At 40.7% G+C, this 20,716-nt stretch overlaps 3 protein-coding genes across 4 annotated transcripts; 1 reads left to right on the plus strand and 2 right to left on the minus strand.

The window, feature by feature from the left end:
• Positions 1–318: 318 nt before the first annotated feature.
• Positions 319–4,568, minus strand: LOC113010654 (vesicle-trafficking protein SEC22b-like). Its single transcript, XM_080292202.1, has 6 exons — positions 4,457–4,568; positions 4,263–4,366; positions 2,843–2,952; positions 2,581–2,741; positions 1,411–1,557; positions 319–1,221 (listed from the first exon to the last, which is right to left on the minus strand). The coding sequence occupies exons 2-6, from the start codon at positions 4,335–4,337 to the stop codon at positions 1,067–1,069; spliced, it is 648 nt and encodes a 215-aa protein (XP_080148328.1). The 5' UTR covers positions 4,338–4,366; positions 4,457–4,568; the 3' UTR covers positions 319–1,066.
• On the plus strand, positions 4,496–12,928 carry LOC113010671 (uncharacterized protein C1orf21 homolog). Of its 2 annotated transcripts, none has more exons than XM_026149853.2 (6): positions 4,496–4,870; positions 5,845–5,989; positions 8,607–8,686; positions 10,011–10,081; positions 10,158–10,221; positions 12,015–12,928. In XM_026149853.2, the coding sequence occupies exons 2-6, from the start codon at positions 5,899–5,901 to the stop codon at positions 12,051–12,053; spliced, it is 345 nt and encodes a 114-aa protein (XP_026005638.1). In that variant the 5' UTR covers positions 4,496–4,870; positions 5,845–5,898; the 3' UTR covers positions 12,054–12,928. The 2 variants fall into 2 exon arrangements, with proteins under 2 accessions (XP_026005638.1, XP_080148329.1); XM_080292203.1 differs by lacking the exon at positions 12,015–12,928 and adding an exon at positions 11,595–11,809 and having other exon boundaries at positions 4,523–4,870.
• Positions 12,929–14,402: 1,474 nt separating this feature from the next.
• On the minus strand, positions 14,403–16,341 carry tsen15 (TSEN15 tRNA splicing endonuclease subunit). The gene is made up of 4 exons (XM_026149846.2): positions 16,176–16,341; positions 16,011–16,092; positions 15,711–15,846; positions 14,403–15,614 (listed from the first exon to the last, which is right to left on the minus strand). The coding sequence occupies exons 1-4, from the start codon at positions 16,236–16,238 to the stop codon at positions 15,443–15,445; spliced, it is 453 nt and encodes a 150-aa protein (XP_026005631.2). The 5' UTR covers positions 16,239–16,341; the 3' UTR covers positions 14,403–15,442.
• Positions 16,342–20,716: the final 4,375 nt, after the last annotated feature.

A 20,716-nucleotide genomic window follows, 5' to 3' on the forward strand; every position in this document is an offset into this window, starting at 1 on the left:
TTTTGGGTAATTTGAGCTACAGTAGCATATCTGTTGGATTGGACCACAAGTGCATCAGTAACCCTGTCGCTGGTTCACCACCGGTCCTTCCTTGGATCACTTTTGATAGATACTAACCACTGCAGACCGAGAACACCTCACACCTGCTCATTTTTCCAGCTTTGAGGACAAAATGTTCACTAGCTCCCTAATATATCCCCACCCACTAACAGCTGCCACGATGAAGAGATAATCAGTGTTATTCACTTCACGTCAGCACTGAAGCCTTGAAGATTTTCACATAAATTGTGTCATATAAAGAAAAGTCAAGCAGATTGATTTCTTGATAAATATTTAACATTTTTAATAACACTTTCTCACGCTTGTGTAAACTTTGTAAACAAACATTCACATTTGATCACAGTTTTAAGACTCAAACCCCTGCACATGCTTACATGGATTCTCATCAGTGCTAACACGCTAACAGAATCTCCAACATCAGTGTGTAGAAACACGAACTCTTTCTGCTCTTAAAGGTGACCTGTCATGCTTGTTTTCTCTTGTATATATAACAGTGCAGATCTCTAATCTGGTCACCTCGGGCACACAGCTCTGCCTGTGAGCACAGACTCACCTGCTAATGAGCAGCAGCCAATGAGAAAAAAGTCAGCTAAAAAAGGTGAAGCTTGCATGAAATTTAATTGAGGCCCAGCGTAAGATCAAGAAGCTTCATTTGATCTTTGACTCACGCAAAACTGCTCTGAAGCTATAAATATGAAACCATAAATGAGCCTGATGGGTCCCCTTTAATGTTTCCAGTATGCACATTTACTATATATAAAAGCCTTTCTATCACACAAAAGCCCATTAAACATCCCAATAAAGACTTACAGCTCAGCTTCTATTGTATAACCCACGACTGAGTAAATCACAGAAAGAACGTCTACATTCAACACAGGTCCGTAAGACTGAAACAGTCTTTAAGACTGTTTCAAGGCACCCTGGTAATAACAGACTGTAACATGAGTTTAAGTGCTCTTCGAGGAGAAACTCCAGCTTCGTGTCGAAATCCTTGTCTGGACGTACATCAGAGCCACCAGAAACGCACGTAGAAGATGAGCGTGACAAACAACACTGCCACAGCCGCAAACTTAGCATAGGTGGAGCGAGTGTTGAGATATTTGGCATCCTTGTGGTACTTTTCTGCCATGTTGGAGAGATTGCTGGCTTTTGTGCAGATAGCTGAGAAACAAATAGGATGAAGGAAACATTAATTTTGTTCTGATTGGTAATTTTGATCAGAATCTCCCATTTGATGGCATGTGTTACCAACACTGGCTACACTTACCACAGAGAGAGTGTCTGCAGGACTTCATCAATATTTGCCACCATTATTTTCTGAATATCATCCAGTTCTTTTTTAGTACTTACCAGAAAGAGCTTCTCCTCTCTGCAGGACCTCCTCAATATTTCCAACCATAATTCTCTGGATGTCCTGCAGCTCTGTGTTAACACTGCTCAAGGTCCTCCGAGCTCTGCTGTCCACATATGACTTCTTAACTTTCTGGATGTAGGTGTCTGGAACAACATGTAGGATACTATAAAAATTTTCTTTCTTTTTGTAGAAAGTGAGTAGTGTCACTTATTTGTTTGCGATGCATCCAGAAAGTATTCACAGCACTTCCCTTATTCTAAATTTTGTCACATTACAGCCTTATTCCAAAATAGATTAAATTCATTTTCACCTCAAAATGACATAATAGCAAAGTGAAAAAAGATTGAAAGTCCTGAAAATTTGTAACAAATAAAACAATCTAAAAATAACACACGTAAATATTTGCAGGCTTTGCAATGACTCCCAATTTTGAGCTCAGGCGCATCCTGTTTCCACTGACCATCTGTTAGATGTTTGTACACCTTGATTGGAGTTCACCTGTGGTAAAGTCAGGTCATTGGATATGATTTGGAAAAGCACACATCTTTCTATATAAGGTCCCACACTTGACAGTGCATGCAAGAACACAAACCAAGCCATGCCCAACTCCAAGGAGTTGTCTGTAGACCTCCAAGACAGGATTGTGTCGAGGTACAGATCTTGTGAAGGGTGCAGAAAAACAGATAGACAAAGCTCCAGCATTGCTCTGTGGGGAGGGGGGAATCTTCCAGAAGGACAACCATTTCTGCAGCACTCCAGAAATCAGGACAGATTGGTAGAGTGACCAGAGGGAAGCCACTCAGTAAAAGGCACATGACAGCCCACCTGGAGTTTGCCAAAATGCACCTGAAGGACTTTCAAACCTTGAGAAACATAATTCTCTGGTTTGGTGAAACAAACATTGAACTCTTTGGCCTGAATGCCAAGCATCATGTCTAAGCATCACCTGGCCAATACCATCGCTACAGATTGTCGCTGCTTTAAATTTCTGTTGCAGATTTTTTTCACTTTGCCATTGTGGGGTATTGTGTAAAGAATTCTGGGGTGAAAAATAAAGTTAATCTATTCTGGAATAAGGCTGTAACATGAAAAAATGTGGAACAAGTAAAGAGCTGTGAATACTTTTCAAATGTACTGTATTAAAGGATTTTTAACACCAGTCTCACCAAACTCTATGAAAGAGTAGGGCCTGGTTACTGTGGGTATTCTCCTTCCATACTGGTCATAAAACTCATTGCTGAGGTCTTCGAGGTATGCAAAAGCCATCTTTCTGGGAAAAGAAGCCTCGCAGAGGGACAGGTAGCACACACCCTGGGATATTAAAAGGCTGAAAATGAGGCCAAACCATTAATGATTTTATGACCTTTGTGATTCAAGTTAAAGCTCACCAAAATTATCTACAAAATGTTCTATGCTGAGTGATCTTACTGAAAGTTCATGTCCCCAGCCTCGAGGGTGCAGCGTTCTGGACTCTGAGCGTCCAGTTTACGGCACAGCTGCTTGGCCTGGCTCTGGTACTGCTGGAGATCTCTTTCTGACTGACAAAGACAGATAAAAACAGACTTAAGCTCATTCTTATTCATATTTAATTACTTTAGTCGTTTGGTCATTGCATATTACCCACACAGTGTAAACAATATGTTCAAAAGGTCATTCATTGATCTGTAGTTTCATTACAGAATCACATCCACAGAAAAGCCTGTAGCTGGATACAGAGAATTAAACCTAACAACCACTGGTGATGCGGCCTGCTCTCTGCAGTAATCAGGGGACTCAATTCAGGTTCACAGTTCAGGGATATTCAATTACTGTTTGGACCTTGTCCCTTTCCTCCCTATTACTTATGTGGATCCATGAGAATGTAGGAATTTAGTTATTGTCCTGTTCTGTCGCTGTAGTCAATGTTCACACGTGCTCACGTCCAAACATTCAACAACTTGCTGAATGTTTGTTCACAGTATTGCAGCTTCACCAATGTTCATAAGTTGTCTATTGCCATAGAGTGGAGATTTCGTTTTCTCCTTAAGTAAAGCACGCTAAAGACAGAAAGAGTTTGCATTTGTGCACTTTATACTGCGTAATCCATGCCATCTTATATTGTTGCTTTGGTTTGCTGTTTTTGGCTGACAGGAGTGGTACCCAGTGGGGTCTTCTGCTGCTGTAACCTTTTTGCTTCAAAGTTTGACGTGTTGCACGTTCAGGGACGCTCTTCTGCATAACATGATTGTATTAATTATACTGTTGCCTTACCGTCAGCTTGAACCAGTCTGGACATTCTAACAGTCACTGGATATTTTATGTTTCTCTTTTAATTTCTTGTTTTAAAACCTAGAGATAGTTGTGTGGAGAAATCTCAGTAGATCAGCAGGTTTTTAAAATCCTCAGACCACCCCGTCTGGCACTCCCACGCCACGTTAAAAGTTACTTAAATCACTTTTTTTCCTCCTGCATTTGATGTTCGGTTTTTAAATACAGCTATTAAATAAAGTATCACTTTAAAGTTCAGATCCCCACAGTTGCATACAGAATAGTCCACCACATTAAAATCTAAACTAACAGGTTTCACAGTTAAATTTAAAAAGACATGACATTAGCACTTTGTAGACATTTTTCTGTCGACTGGGACCAGAACAAACTGCTCTTATGTTCAACTCAACTTTCAGTTGTTTGTATAAAATACGATACACTCAGTGTTCCTCAATAATTACAACTTTAGCTAAAGCTGAAATAAAATCGCGACATTATCTTCTAGAGCACCAAGCGTGTAAAAAAAAGCACACTATTATTGTTTAAAGAACAGTTTGATGTGCAGGTATCTCCATACGAGGGGCTCAGCTTTCATTCATACCTGTTCATCCTCCTGTACAGACGCAGCGAGCGGAAGTCCGTCTGCCACACGAGCAACCATTGTCAGTAAAATCATGGTGTTTGAGGTCGGGGATCTGCTGTCAACTGGAGAGAGTCAACTTTATAACTTTGTACGTCTTTTTTGCCTGTTCGATAACGCAGGATAAACGCTAAATGCGTTGGACGGAAGCTTACGGTGCGCCCGCGAAATAGGTCCGACTGGCAACCGGCAACATTCACAAGACCGCCCTACCCGGAGTCGTCATTTTTCAGTCGCGTAGAGGTATGCTGTGGTTCCTGGGACGCTAACTGGGTTTCTTTGTGTGTATTTCCCCTGAAAAACAAGCCCGCATGAGCCGTGTTTTGAGTCGCCGGTGTATCCCCTGCCGAGCAGGCGCTGTTGGGTCACTCTGAGCGGGTATGGGGTCACGAGCTCCAGCAGCGCGTGCAGTAGACAGCTGGCAGACGGAGCGCCTGCACCTCCACTGCTGATGCCCGTGTGTGCTGGGCTCAGACATGCAGATGCGGTCTGGCTGGCTTCTCCGTCTAGACTGAAGTCTCCCTGAACTAAAACAAAACAAAACAGAGAAGCATGGACACACCAGAGAGGTAATCTAGCTCCGAGAGCGCAGCACTTACAATCTCATTTTTTGCTTTATTTTTATTTTATCTGTCTGAGGTCGTTTTCCTGTTGGCCGTGGAATCGTAGGTCCCCCCCCCCCCCCCCCCCTATTTGTATAAGTCCCCTGGATGAGAAGATTGTGGCTATTCTGCGGCTTTAAAAGCAGTTCTTCTCTATTTGCTTGTCTACAACTAAATGTGTCGCGAGGAGATGTCGCTTTTTAATTTTTTTTATTGTATTTATTTATTTATTTATTTATTTTTATCTGTGTAAATGTGCAAATTAAAGCCAGTCGTAAGAAGGCTTGTTTAGGGTGCGGGAACAGCTGAGTCCCCTACAGCTGGACCCCGCAGGATCATTCATAACATAAGGGGATGAAGCACTTTGTATTTTCCAGAGCCTAATGCAAAGCACTTAGCGTGCGATCAAGTGATTAGGTGTAACAGACTGTTAGCCATATTTCTGTGGCTCCTATAGCCCGGTGTAACGGTGAGGATGGGAACATTTGTGCGCAGTCGCTTTAATCCTCTGAGCGCCACAGAAAGCCCCCATTCGCTAATAAAAATGACCCGGCGGCTTGGCACAGTGGCATCCCAACACCCTGAATGGCCTTATTGTTGCGGTGCAGCTGGCACCGCCGTGCGCACGCTGTGGCTGCCAGAGCGACGTGTGCGTGATTCATAACCAGGAGAAACCATCCATTATACTGTCTCTGGTAGAATAGTTGAAGATGCCCGCGTGTTTTAATTCTAGGGTGGGGCGCTTCATGACTAATTGATTATGGAAACAGTGATTCTCATGGCTGGAGTTCGGGGACATTAAGGCTAGTTTGCATTTCTTTCCCGTGCACTGATCGTGATCCCCAGAGACAAAATCTTCAGTTTCCCCCCTCCTGTGTGATCCCTTCGCCTTATCTAAGTATGGGTCGTCACTTCCTCATAACTGTCCTCCGCTACCCCAGGTGTGCCTGTCATGCTCGGGGCTGAGGTAAAGAGCAGCTGAGGAGAAGAAGGAGATGGGCTGCACTTCGGCCAAGCAGGTGTCTGCCGTGCCCAACGGTGAGGAGGAGCAAAATAAAGCCTACAGCAACGGAGACCTCCTGTCTGGTGAGTCTGTCTATGCAAAAATTACCTTTACATTCATATTTCTCACATACCTGTTCAGGTACTTTCTGAAAATACTGTAATTTCTAAGATGACTTTAGGTCTGTTAGGAATAATAATAAGACTGTCAGCGAATGTGCCACAACATTTTACTAACAGATCTGTAAAATGTGAAAAATACATGCTATTAAGGGTTATTATAGTAACAATTTTTTTAAATGAAATGCTTAAAAGAAATAAAGATGAACTACCTTTAAGTTTATCCTTTATTTACACAGCAAGCATGAGGAAGCTTTGCCACATTTTCTGAGATTCAGGATGTTTACCTGACTGGGAGTCTTGTGTTTGTATTGTAATGTGTTCTGAACTTTAGTATGTGGCACTGACAAACAGCAGTTTGGTACAATAATAATGTAACAATAACTTAACAACAACAACAACAACACATTTATATAACAATGTCACAAGGTGCTTCAAATAAAAAGTTTAAAACAAAATCAGAGAACTAGTTAAAAACATGAAATAAAAAGGCAAGGCCAATATGAACATACTAGAGGGGGCTAACAACATTTATTAAACATTTTCAATTAAAACATTTTAAGAGGTTTTAAAGCAAATTAAGACATTTCCATTCTCATCTCAGACAGCAGACTGTTCCACACTTGGCAGCAGCCCTCTGTTCTTTATTTATTAGTTGAGGCCTTGGAATAACCAGCAGAGCCGCATTCACCGATCTAAGTAAACACTCAGGCACATAAGTGGTTAATATGTTTCTGATGTACTTTGGAGCAAAGCCATTTAAAGCTTTAAAAGTTATAAGTAAAATTTTAAAGTCAGTATGACTTTGAAAAGGCAGCCCAGCTCCAGAGTGACGTGTTCCCATTTCTTGCTTCCTGTTACGATCTGAGCAACACCGTTCTGCCTCATCTGGAGTCAGTGAAGTGAGCGCTAAATGATGGCACTGTAAAGAGCCTTGTAATAATTAATGCAAGAAAACAAATGCATGTGTAGGTAGCAGATTTTTTTCACATCAAAGCTGCCATTGTTAGCTTTAAAAAGAACATAGACAACTAGTATATGATATAATTAATGCAGATGAATAGATTTTTAAGTCTGATGGGTTATTGTACAGCAGGAAGACATAGACCTGTGTGTCATTTGCATATCAGAGTTAATGACTCTGTCACTGTGAACGATCAGGCTGAGAGGAAGCGCGTTCCTTTAAAAAAAGACGTGGGCTAAGGACCGAGCCCTGAGGAACGCCACAGTTAAAATCAGTCACAGAGGCATCTACATCACTTGCATGTAAATGCGCCTCAATAACAGTTTTTGTTGACCTGGGTTCCACAGGAGGTCTCGTCTGAGCTCCTCGTCCATGTAGACATGATTACATCACATCGCTCCTGCTGAATCCCCCCCCCCCCCGTTATAGCACTGCAAACGTGGCCAGCAACAATACCCGGATAGGCTGTGGCATCCAAACTATGGCTGAGTGGGTTTTTAAGGAGCTCAAAATACGCCAAGAAAACATTCTCCACTTCATTACCCCACCAGCAGCAGCCTTTACACAAGGCAGGCCTGGTCCACTGATTCATGCTGTTGACACCAAATTGTGACCCTCCAATCTGAAGACTCAGCAGAAATCAAGATTAAACAGAGCTGTAATGGTGTCTGTGCCTGCTGCAGTTTTCACAGTAAATATTGGTTATCTGAGATTCTGTAGCCATTCAATCACAGTCTGGCCATTGTCCTTTAATCACTCTCATCAATGGAGAGTGATTAAAAGCTGGAGCGCATGGAGGATGCGCAGTGCAGGACAGCTGCTCATTGGATGGGTTTTTAATTTTCCAAAGCATGCTGGGTAAACAAAGACTTGTGTTGAAAATCCTCGAAGATCAGCCGTTTCAGAAATACAAGCCAGTCCATCTGGCACTTACAAAAATACAGCGTTTGTGAAATAAGTGAAGTGATCTGCATCAGCACGAGCTAATGTATTACACTGCAGCCACACGATCCGGCTGATTGGGTAATTACATCAAGAAGCAGGTGTACAGCTTTTCCTAATAAAAGGTGTATTGGTTATATTAAGGTATATATAAGTAAAGGTACAAAACATGTCACATCTGTTTTTGTAACAGTCTAAATTAAAAAATTTAAATAAAGAAGTTAGTCAAACCTGTAGTCAGGTAGCTGTATGAAACCTGTAACACGCAGGTTATCGTCTTACATCTGAATTAATGTGATTGCTTCTATAGATGAACAGTAACAGTCTATGTGCCATATCTATATTTTCATTTCTTCTTTTCCAAATGTGCAGCGTGGGAGAGGTTGAGAAGAGGGGGACTGCTCATGTGTGAGGCAGAAAATGGAGAGGAGAATCAGGCTAACAGCTCGTGTGTTTGCAGCTTGCCAGCCATTGTTAAAAGAGGATTTAGTCTAGAGTGTGAGAATTCAACCACATAATTACTTTACCAAGTACTGAACTGTGAGAACTATTAACCTCGGAGGATTGTGGTGATCGGAGCGGCCATGAGTGGGTCATCCTCTGCGTGCCTGCTGTCTGCTGCTGCTGTCGCGTATTAATCAGAGATGTGCTCCTCTGTCTCCCACTCTGTCACAGATGAGTACAAGATGAAAGGAGTGGAGAAAGTCAAGTACATCAGCGGAGAAGAGGCGGGAGAGGACGGCCAGGAAAGCACGGTGCGTGGTTTTTCTTTTGTCCTCTGTGTTTTTTATTTTGTCTTTAGTGGAGTATTTAATGGCGGCTTGTAAAAACACAGTCAGTTTGTTCGGGGTAAGTTGTGACGCGAACCTCAGGATCACACGAACTCAGCTGAGGCTTTAGAGCACCGTGCAGCATCGATTTGCATGTTAATGAGGAACTACTGTAACCCAATAATGCAGGAGGACAGAGGAGCTTCCATATATACTTGGCACCGATTATATAAAAGTGATACTTTTGGATAGAAAGTGTTTTTTGTTACATTTTTTCATTATTTGACAGGCGATATGGACATTATGAAAATTTCTTAATACAAAATAAATAAATGAAAATCAACATTAAACTGAATGAGCTGATATTTTAATTTAAATTTACTTCTGCCTTTGTAGTAATCTCCCTATTTATCTTTTTATGTTAACTTCCTTATTACTCCCATTCTTTTTATGATTTTAAATGCATTTATTTCTGAGTTATGTAGCCCTTTTCATTTTCTTTCGCTTTCCTAAAATACATTTATTTCTGTTTTTCTTTATGCATTTTTGCTCCATAATGTAAATGACAAGGCTACGTGTCACTTTGTTAACCTTTCACCCAGTTTTACAGTCATCCTTTGTTCCCACAACACTAACCACTCAGATGATCACAAGAACTGAGATACTGTATCTAGCCAACAGAGGAAAAACTGCATATATAAATAGGTATAATACAGTGGCCCTCATAGGTCAAGCGCACAGCAACTTAAGAAAACATCTGCAAATAGAAAAATGCTTCCAAAGCACACAAAACACAATGGAAATAGCAAAACTGCAGCAAAAGCTAAACAAGTGATAAAAATCACAAAAAATGGAAGTATTTCTGGGAACAGATGGACCAGCTGTGGAAGTGGTGAACACTTCTGGTATGTTTTGGGGGATTGAAATATATTTATTTAGTTATTGGTGGCGCTTTATTCTGTTTGCTGGTGTTTTCTTAAGTGTCAATGCGTTTGACCTTTCAGGGCTACCATAGTAGGTAAAGGAAAGTTACAAATCTGAAAGCAATAGCATAAAATTAATAAAAATGCAAACAAAAACAAAAGCAAACATTTATTTTCAGTTTCCTTCTATTGCTTTTAAGTGCATAATAATTTCATTGTTGAGTCAGTCATTTTTACATTTTAGCACATTGGGATCTCCATAATTCAAAAATGATTTAGTTTTGCATTTCTGTGTTTTTCAGGCTTCTTTATAAAAGAGCAGAGGTGAGCATTTGATGGTGTTGTTCACTGTCCTCAATCATTTATCTGTGTGTTTGATACTGCAGGAAGTAAGTGCTCTCCTTGATAAAGCTCCGCACGGAGATGAAACAGGATCAAATGGAAATGGAAAAATTCTGTAAGTGACTGACTAATGGTTTTGTTTGTGCTATCATGCTGTCAGCCTCTAACCTGGTCTCCTTCCCTCCTCGCAGGAGCATCCACTCCTCGGAAAGTCAGCAAGAATTCTTCCGGATGTTAGATGAAAAAATTGAAAAGGTAAAGAATGACAAACCTTTACTGGAGATCTATTTATGTTTTTGTGTCTTTGTAAGGAAAAAAACAGGTTAAATAACATAATGGAAGTTAATCCTATTGGTGCTGCAAATCTGTAGCAAGTGAGGACACAGCAGACGAGATAATGATACTGCAAAACAATCTCAATCTGTCACGTCCACTCTATTCTCCCACTGTGGTTATTTAAAGGGATATTGGCTGTGCTGCCAGATCCTGAAATATTATACCACTGTGTGCCACAGAGCTCAAAAATACTTTAAAAACCTATACGAGAACATTTACGTCACTCTTTTGCAAAAGAACTGTGGTTTATTTTGAGATTATCCCACTGTCCTGCTGCTGGAAAAACTCATAGAGACCAAAATAACTGTTAATGTGTAGCTGAAAGTCGTCATAAACGCCTGCTTCAGTAAGATTTTCCAAAATGTAAAGAGGCCTCTTTAAGTGCGTGCCTGAATTTCCGCTGCTTGACTCCATTTAAGCTGAAAAAAGTCATTTCCTTTCATTCATGTTTGACTGAGACCTTGCTGCAAATATTTCAACAAAATGCTGCGTTATCTTTGCACGGTGGGGCTGCAAAATAATTTAGCATTCCTCCTTGTCAACACATGCACAAATGAACCGATTAGTTGTGTGCATTAGTCATTTTTTTGCAGACTGAAAGCATAACTTTGTGGTGACTGAGTCAGACTCTAGGGAATTTGCAGTGGCATTGTTGTTACTCCAAAACTTTGTTGCTTGTTGCTAAACACTTAATTGGCTGAAAAAGCTGAGAGGAGACAGCAGCTCATACTCATAACACTAGAAAGCTAGAACAAGAAAACTAATTAAAAGGCATTGGCTTTCACATTTTTTATACCTTAAAGCAGAGGTGTCCACCTCCAGGCTTCAAGTACCAGTGTCCTGCAGGTTTTAGATCTCTCCCTGGGTCAACACACCTAAATCACATGATTAGTTCATCACCAGGCCTCTGGAGAACTTCAAGACATGTTCAGGAGGTAATTTAGCCATTTAAATCAGCTGTGTTGGATCAAGGACACTTCTAAAACCTGCAGGACACTGGCCCTTGAGGCTTGGAGTTGGACATCCCTGCCTTAAAGCATGCTGGTAAATACCCATAACTAACTGGGAGCTTTTATTTTGAAAAGCAGTGACTCTTAAGATGTAAACTACGTGGTTTTATTTTGAAAATACCGTAGTGTCAAAGCATCTTGATGTCTAAAGAGTAATTGGATGTTTTATGGTGAAAAGAAAAAAAGTGTGACTTTAAAGCACTTTATTAGATTTTATTTATTTTTTAAAATCAGATTTCATCCTAACAGAGGTGCTTTCTGCTGCCCCCCTTGTATTTCAAGGGGTTGCCACACTGGATGAATGTGCATATTAATTTGGAACAGACGTTACCAGATGCCCCTGGGACCGGCCTAGGAGTGCATTAGCTTGCGACCACTAAGGCTGGACGTGTTTCTCGATCTTTGCATGTAAGGTGAATGTGTTTACCACTACAGCTCTGAGCCACCAGCTGTGGGCACCTTGGTATTTTCCCATATATATAAGTGAGGGGTTCTGTCATTTCCACAGCTGGTCCATCATGTTATTGTCTCCCCAAAATCTCACAAATACAGTTTGTGAGATTTTGGGTGTTTTTTCTACTTCCCTTGTGCATTTTACATTTGCCCCACCACGATACATGTCGGTTTACACAAAATGTTATAACTGTAAAACTAGTTGTATCTGGCTAATACCTGAATACTCTGCGCGTGTGTCGTATCCAGGGCCGGGATTACTGCTCAGAAGAGGAGGATATGACATAACCCGGTTGTCACAAATCCACACGTCCCAGTATGAGAAACTGTCCAGCATTATGGATAGACTGTGTCCCAGAGGATTCTTTGATGTATGTGCACGCCCGAGAAGGAAGGAGTATTGAAACTAGCACTTTTTTCTTTTTGCCCTCCTGCCACTACCCACTCGTCTGACCAAGTTCCAGAAAGATCATGACGGAAATCAGCGCCGTGGTTCTCCCAAGAGTGACATGAGATTTGAAGCCATTACAGGGTAACGGAGGATCTAACACTTTTCTTTCCTTGCTGGAATTTCTCAGTATAAATAGCTGTCACCGAGACTTACTATACACATGTGAAAGACGCAGGCTGCTGTCAGTGTGAATTTCCGGCAACAGGAACAACCACTGCTCTTGTGGACACTGACTCAAATAGAAAATAATGCCCTTGCATCGTTTAATCCTTGAAAGCCTCTGCGACAAGTCAACGGGTTGGAAACTTCCTGCATTCCAAGACGCAGTACAGACCTCTTTTCTACAGTATGTTGGCCACTCCAGTGTTTGTCTGCTCATATTTGTTTCTGTTCTGATGTAGAGTATTTATGTTGAATAAGGCTCAGGGTTGAAGTGTTGTAATCTTTGTCTCATGTAGTTAAGTCTTTCCCCTCATTAGAACACTGTTACACCATTAAAAGACGCACACACACACGCTGTCACACATGGGTTACAGATAGAGCCCTCTCTAGTGTCTGATTCATATAAGCCTAAGAGGTGAACACCACAACTTCACACAAGTCTCATTATGTATCTGATTCACCGGTGTTATGTTGTTGTGTTCGGTTTCTTTGTTTTGGGGGTTTTTTTTTTTGGTTTTCTAGGAAAAATAAAAGTGATTTAAGTAATTTATTCCCATTGTTGTGTTGTTTTTAAAACAACCTGATGGCGATAGCCATGATGAATTATTTTACGCGATGTATTCATTACCACATTACTATGTCAACCACTTGTAGTAAATATAACCGTACTATAAAAGTGCACTGTAACTAGTGAAAACACTGGAATTGGGAGATACAATCATTTGTAGACAGCTCTTTGAGATGGACTCAGTGTTGAGAGTTATTGCAGTATATAGGAGCATCAGTACTTCTCTGTAAAACCATTTTCATCCACTCGTCTTTACAACATTGCTTCAGTTCATGAAGGTTTAGTCAGGTTGAGGTCTGGACTTTGACTTGGTCATTGCAACACCTTGATTGTTTTCTTTTTCAGCCGTTCTGTTGTAAATCTGCTGCTGTGCTTGGAATCATTGTACTGCTGCGTGACCCGTTTTTTTTGCTGTCGCTGAGATGGCCACGTTTTACTATAGTATACTTTGGTGGAGTTCATGGTCGACACATCAGTGGATGTAAGGTGCTCCTGTAGCTACAAAATAAGCCCAAATCATCACCCCTCCACCACCGTGCTTGACAGTTTGTAGGCGGTCTCTGTGCTGGTATGCCGTTTGGTTTTCAACGTGTGGAAAAATATCTCCACTTTGGCTTCATCTGTTCAGAGGACGTTGTTGCCCAAGTCTTGTGTTTGTTCAGATGGAGCTGGGCTGGCATGTTCTGTCAAAGTGAGCAGGTCTTCTGCCAACTTTTCCAAACAAGCTGTACTTGGTCAGTCTGTTTCTAACTTTACTGTCATGAAGTTTAACATGTTACACGCTGAGGCTGATGTAGAGTCTGAGATTGCACGGTCTGAGTTTACTGAGATGTCCACTGCTTAGATCGAATCATTATGCATCTTTCTCACAGGAGGAGGATGGACATCAAAGTGTTTGTAACTCTTCCCAGATTGATGAGCAGCAATAATTACTTATTTAATATCACTGTCGACATCTTTCATTCTTTGCGCTGACAAGATCGTCAGTGCTCTCTGGTGGACACAATATTTAATGGCCTCAATTTCAAAATCATTGCAAGCACAACTTGTGCTTGTTTTTTAATTAATGGCAAACACACTACATATACACCAATACAGGCATTTCTGCACTGCACTCCAAAATTAATAAAGGAATTTTTTTGTTACTTATAAAGTCTACAAACTGAAGCAGGAAACAATTTGCCACTTTTATCGACAAGCTGAGTTAGTTGCTAACTCAGCAGCCATTTTTGTTACTAACATTAACAAAAGCTCTGCATTTAGTAACACCTGTTTACTTACCATTTCCAGCCAAAATGCCTGCTGTGGAAAAATACCTTTAACATTCATAAAATCCCTCAAATCACACTTCAGCGTTGGCACCAAGTTTTTAAAGAATAAAACAGAATGTTTACCTTAGGTCCTTTAAAAAAAATAAATTAAAAAAATTAAGAAAGAATACATTTGAAACTATTAGTCTTTCTCACACCTGATGTTTATTTCAAAATAAGGCACAATTGTTTTAAAAAATAAATAAAACAATCACTGACATTTATAGTAGGTCTTAATAATTGTGTTTAAGGGATTATTGTCAAAAACCAATGCGCTGACATGGATTACAAACCATAGGCGTAAATTTCAAGGGGACACGTGCACCTCCCCAAAATATTAGACTTGAGACACTATGACCTTGTGTCTCCTTTTTGTGTTGTTTTTTTACACAAACAGAGACATTTCCCTCATGAACAGATGCAGAAAAGTTACAGAATGAACCAGAAAGTAATGAAATGAAGTGTCCGATCTAACCAACTGGACAGCTTTGGAAAATTCAAGGAGTGCATAGATTATGAACTTTTAGCTGTATTTTCATAAGTGTTACAGCTTTTCCATTCACACATCAAAGTAATTAACTTTCAGATAAACAATTAAACGACAAATAAGTTTCTGTTTTCCTACTATCTACTATAGAAATGTCTGTTTTTGTTTTACAACAAACAAATAAAGATCATTTTCCTTGAATTAACAAAAAATGGATATTTTATATTTGCAGGACAGTCTAGGTAATGAACTACCTTTTCAGGAACTACTTTTCCTGTAATTTATCACATATACTCACTGGCAAAGCTGTAAGCTTTGTGGATGCTGACTCATCCGGCCCCATTGAAAGGTTTCTTTGGAGGCATGGAAACGAGATATGGCATCCCTGATTTCATTGTGAAAGCTTCTAGTCAACTCTGTAGTGTGCATACACCGCAGCAAACAAACCAAACCACTCCATATATTGTAACAGGAGCTCAACTGTCATTAAAAAAGGAATGTTACTTCTAATCTCTGCACCCTTTTCTTAAGGTTAATTTTATCTCTTTTCGCCTTAACCTCTCAACATGCATCTGAGGTGAACTTCACGATGCCAGAGGTTGCCACAAGGTCATCCTAACAATCACATACTCCCCCTGAAGGGGTCCTGTGGGGCTCTTTTCCATCTTTGAGCGATTCATCACATTCTCAGTCAGCTGCTCAGCGCTGCTGCCGCCTCTTCCGGTGCTGCCGGCGTCCCATATCTTGAAAAGGTCCTACAGGAGGGTCTGGTGTCACCAGGCCATCCGTCATCCTCTGGTAGACCAGCGTGGAGTCAGCTGCTACTGCACACAGCAGCACAGGAAAGCCCCTGTCCAGGACGTGTCGTATGCTGCATAGCAGAGAAGGAAGAAGCCGTAAGATTCAGAGGTTTGGCAGGGTAACCTGTGAGGGTAAAAGTGTGGGAGCTTGACCAGTGTCTTAACACCTTTTGTGAGTCACAGACTGGTGAGCGGGCAGGGGGAGGATCGTCAGAGTGGGCGCTCCTTCCTTCTCCCTTGCTTCCAGCAAAACCACCTGCAGCTCAGAACTCTTCACGCAGGACACCTCCTTCCAGCGCCGCACTGCAGAGAGCAAGAAGCTCAGTGTGAGTGTGAGCCTAAGTTATGACATCAGGTTTTTCTTCCTGTAAGAAAGGAATTAGAGCTGGGAGATGTAAGGAGTCCAGGATACGCTACACAGGGAATCTCAAACTGACTCCCGTGTTTCAGAACCCTGCCAAACTCACCCTCAGTAAGATCCATGTATACAAGAAAAGCTGCATGCACCTGAGCGCTGTCCTCAATCTGCAGGTCCTTCATCTGCTGGTACTGACACACACACACACAGATTACTCACAGTACGTTCCTGGCAGACTCCCTGCCTGCACACACAGAGCTGCTCTCACACTCACCGCGGGATGCTGCAGGATCCAGTTCGGAGGAGGACGCTTCTCTCCGCCTGACGCTCCCGACATGTTCGTTACTAAACAAAGCTGCAAGCGATCACCGGCTCAGTTACCACTACATGACGCCATGCTGTTGTAACGGCACGCTCTCACCCAGTGCGACTGTTAAAATCGTCCGTGCGGAAACGTTTTTGTTGTCCGTGCAAAACACGTACGCAGACAGGAGACCGCTCTCCTTTCTATGGGGCGCCGTTTGTAAAGTGAAACATGCTGAAATTAACGGCAACATTTTTCCACATTTAGCTCAAAACAAGTCATTTTTTACAACATTTAGTAAACCGGAGGTTTTCGGGAAGCTTTTATTTTGGTATTTCCGTTGATCCGTACAATAAATTTGCATATTAGCCTAAACATTTAGATTTAACATTTAACATTTAGATTTAAATATAATATTTAGATTTAACATTTAGATGTAATATTTAACATTTAGATTTAATATTTAACATTTGATGAAAAGTTACAAATATTTTACTAAATGTTGTAAAAAATTACTCGAAAAAACATGTTTTTGTAAGGTTTTGAGCTAAATGTGGAAAAAATGTTGCCGTTAATTTCAGCATGTTTCACTTTACAAACGCGCCCCATACCTTTCGGGGTCTGTATTCAAGTCGGTCATTTCTATTCATCATGCTAGTCCTAAAATTAACTTATAGGTAAATACTGGGCAAAAGTTTTGAGCCACACATCCTTTCTTTGTATTTTGCTTCCGAGGAGACTGACATTTCTGTTATTTTGAAAGTGGTCCTAACAAGACTTCCCCAGACTCTCTGAAAAAATTAGCAGTTTTAATTTAATTTTATGTATGTATGCAAAATATAAAAAGATGAGTGGTGACTCGGGACTTTTGCTCAGTACTCACTAGTTCCTGCATCGTTATAATTACTTTACGTATTACTGACATCTAATAAACTGACTTCCACCAACCGATCTTATAGAAAGAAAGAATAAAAACTGCACTTACAGCTGCCAGATGACTTTATTCATTTTAGCGAGACATTATCTCATCGAAAAATAATAAACAGTAACATTAATGGTGATATTAAATCTGCAGACTCGCAAAGCCTGGTGATCTTTAGATGTATGAGTGCCACTGCCACAAACACTATTAGAGACATTATTGTTAAATGACCTGGAGCCTCTTATCCACACACTGACAGAGACATTACGATAATTCTGCTTAATGTGGTTGATTCCGTAACCAGAGTCTTTATTCAGTCTTTGATCACTTTTTCATTGAATCATATTTTGTCATTTTTGGTTTCGCAATCAGAGCCCATGCATCGCTCCCGTGTCACTTGCTCTCTCTTCACCCTTTCCTCTTATACACAATAAATTCTCCTGAAACCAAGAACCTGTGCTTAAAAATAGATTTACTGTATTCCGGTGTTTAATGTCAGTTGTGTGTCCAGTTCACAGTTTACAGTTCTACGAATACTCCACCTTAAAAACAAAAATCCAACAACATTTATTGACATCATTTAAGGCTGGGGAAACTGGAAAGCCACTTATTCGCCTGAAATCTGAAACCAGTCTTAGACCAAAGGGAGAGGATGTCATCCATAGCATTAATGCTACACTGACAGCTGCGAATGGCAAGTCTGACATTTGAAAATCTCATAAATGTGAGCACACATTTTATCCGTAATAGTAAAAATGCCCACAAGATTTCTGGATTTCTGATAAAACTGGTACCAGTTGGAAGTTTTTTTGACAGTTTGAAACTGGGTGCTGATGAGTTAAGTTCCAGAGGAGCACAGCAGACAGACCTGGCTAAGAGAGCTCAATCACTGGCTGGAAGGTGAAGCTTGAGAAGTTCTCGTGCATATTGTCATACTGGAAAGTCCGGCCTTCTGGTAGGTAGTGAAGAGCATATGAATCTGAGAAATGCAGATTCATAGTATAAGGCTCTTTTGGGATAATTCTGTTCTGATCATTTGTGCGCTGGAAAAGCCATTAAAATATGTTTTTAAAAATGTATTTGCTTGCTCACATTTTTCACAGTCCTCCTCTCAGCTGCAGGCTGTGGCTATAGACATTCAGACGGTGACTGTGACTATAGCTGAGGTCGTCTGCTTTCTCTGACACTGCAACATCTGGAAGCACGTGCAGACTTAAACTGTGCACTGAGGACTTTCATTGTTAAAAACAGCTTCCCTATAGTCAACAGGGATGGACTTAAAATGATGATGGCTGCTGTCGCCCTCTAGGTGGTGCAGCAAGAACTGCAATAGGTGCCCCCACCGCCCCCGCGAGCTTCTGAGGAAGTAGGATTTCGACATGTGGCTCATCATGAGTCCCAAATCCACCTCCTCTGTGATATGAACTCTGAGGATGTTTACGTGTGCCATGTTGAACTCACTGCCTGGGCTGCGGCCCCATTTAACTCTACTCATTTCCTTTCCTGTGTGGTGTGTGTGCTTTTTCTTCTGAGATGGAACGCTGTCTAGTCCCAGCTTCAGATATCAATAAAAATAATATTTGTGTACAAACCTTCCTGGAGTGTCGGTGTGAATTCTTTTTTAAAAGGGGACGAAAAAAGAAAACGTTTAAGAGCCATAATTATATAAACAGACCAGCTGATCCAGAGTCAAGTCAGAAGTTGTTTGAGGACTTCCTAGTAATCCTGGCTTCCACACCTCAAGACTGGCAAATCATAGTGTATGAGTTTTTCCAAAATAAAGTTTGCTTAGGAACAATATATTGTGTGTAGCCATGATTAAACATCCAGCCAAGTTTAAGTGATAAATGCCTGGAAGTGCTCCTCAGAGTTAACATGCAGGAACATATGGCAATGCAGAAGGGTGGCTGTCAAGAAGTCATTCTTAAGGAAGGAAAACAGGGAAAAAAGGCCGAAATATGCCAAATTGCACAATAACTGGTCTGGAAATCAGTGGGAACAGGTGCGATGGAGAGATTACTCTAAATTTACAAGTTTTGGTTGAAATCATTGTCATTGTGTATGGAGGAGGCCAGGAGAGAGCTGCAACAGTGGGTGTCTACAGCCATCTGTAAAACACGGTGGAGGCTCTGTCATGGTTTAGAGCTGCATTTAGTAGTGTTGGAGATCCTGTTAATATTGATGGAATTATGAATGCAGAAAACTTTTTAAGGTTGACGGTGACAGAAACTGAGAGACTATATATAACCTACATTCAACCTTTGTTAGAGCTATAACGGAAAATGAAACAACGGGACCTCTTTTTTTTTTAACTATCTTTACAATAATGTACTTCACAAACTGCTTTGAGACTTACTTTGAACGCACCAAACTCTGTGTGTTCAGGTGTGACGTGTCCTCTGCTGCAAAAGTGCTGAGAGCATTGTACATAATGGAGTCAGTAACATGGCCCAACCTATATTTGTGTGGGGCTCTAATTATGGGATACTGATAATATATAGCATCATAGTTTCCTTTCATGTTATGTAAAGATCTACTTATAGGGAGAGAAGTATCTTTATTAAAACATGAATTCCAAGTCTATTATTTTCTGTTTTATTTAATCTGGTGTGATAACTGTAGTAATGACAGTCAGTTTGTTTTATTAGATAAAGGCAAGAAACATAGCTGTTATAGATGCTGTGTTATAGAAGTCTATTATAATTATATTATAAATATAAAATCAGCAGTTAAAGGAAGCAGATGTTTTTGCGTGGCGGCGACACTATGAAAATGCATTATTGGAGTGAACTATGCCAATTCAAGAGAAAAAGCTCTCTTGGAGACAAGAAGGAGTCCTTGATCATATACTACAACTCCTCTCCTCACAGTAACACCACATTTAATACCACGTTCAAATGCCATGTTAGCTAGAGCACTGAGTCACGGGAGGTACACTGCTTTGCTTAAAGCCACCTGAACTGTGACCTTTAATTGAGGTTTCTGCTCACTGAAATAGTTGACATTTCATAAAGTATGACATGCTCTTTGAAAACCTTCAGGGAAATACTACAGTCATATACTGCTATTAACCTATGATTAGCATGCCTATTAGCATATTAAGCTATGTTTTTAAGTGTAGTTGAAAGTAGCTTTAGCATCATAGTTTTTGAGAAGTTATTGCTACATTTGAGTTGTGTTGTAGTTCATTTATAGCATAAAGATAAATGTTTAACAAATCTGCTGATTAACCTGGAAAAAAACATATTCTGTAACAACAAATGTGCTTGAGTTTGTATACAATACATGGACTGTATGTAGGTACGCGTATGTAGATGGAGTTATGATATATTCAAAGTGAGCATCAGAATGGGGAGGATGGTTGCTGGTGCTGGACGGTCTGAGTATTTCACAAACTGCTAATCTACTGGGATTTCCCCCACACAACCGTCTCTATGGTTTACAGAGAAGAAGAAAATATCCAGTGAGCTGCAGTTTGCTGATGCTAGAGGTCGGAATAGAATGGCTTTAAGCTGATAAGAAGGTAACAGTAACTCAAACAAGCACTTATTAAAGTCTGTGAGAGACCATCTCTGAACCTTGAAGCAGA

Source organism: Astatotilapia calliptera, chromosome 18 (assembly GCF_964374335.1).
Source record: "Astatotilapia calliptera chromosome 18, fAstCal68.1, whole genome shotgun sequence".
NCBI classification, from domain to species: domain Eukaryota; kingdom Metazoa; phylum Chordata; class Actinopteri; order Cichliformes; family Cichlidae; genus Astatotilapia; species Astatotilapia calliptera.

What these genes read in the sequence shown, in the direction of transcription:
- LOC113010654 (XM_080292202.1), bottom strand. Translation starts at nt 4,337, where the DNA reads ATGATTTTACTGACAATGGTTGCTCGTGTGGCAGACGGACTTCCGCTC. An exon ending in CTACTCTTTCATAGAGTTTG is followed by an intron (nt 1,558 to 2,580) that starts GTGAGACTGGTG and finishes ATGTTGTTCCAG; the next exon opens with ACACCTACATCCAGAAAGTT. An exon ending in GAGAGGAGAAGCTCTTTCTG is followed by an intron (nt 1,222 to 1,410) that starts GTAAGTACTAAA and finishes TTTGTTTCTCAG; the next exon opens with CTATCTGCACAAAAGCCAGC.
- LOC113010671 (XM_080292203.1), top strand. Translation starts at nt 5,899, where the DNA reads ATGGGCTGCACTTCGGCCAAGCAGGTGTCTGCCGTGCCCAACGGTGAG. An exon ending in AATGGAAATGGAAAAATTCT is followed by an intron (nt 10,082 to 10,157) that starts GTAAGTGACTGA and finishes CCCTCCTCGCAG; the next exon opens with GAGCATCCACTCCTCGGAAA. An exon ending in TAGATGAAAAAATTGAAAAG is followed by an intron (nt 10,222 to 11,594) that starts GTAAAGAATGAC and finishes TTGTATTTCAAG; the next exon opens with GGGTTGCCACACTGGATGAA.
- tsen15 (XM_026149846.2), bottom strand. Translation starts at nt 16,238, where the DNA reads ATGTCGGGAGCGTCAGGCGGAGAGAAGCGTCCTCCTCCGAACTGGATC. An exon ending in ATACATGGATCTTACTGAGG is followed by an intron (nt 15,847 to 16,010) that starts GTGAGTTTGGCA and finishes TGCTCTCTGCAG; the next exon opens with TGCGGCGCTGGAAGGAGGTG. An exon ending in CAGTCTGTGACTCACAAAAG is followed by an intron (nt 15,615 to 15,710) that starts GTGTTAAGACAC and finishes TCTGCTATGCAG; the next exon opens with CATACGACACGTCCTGGACA.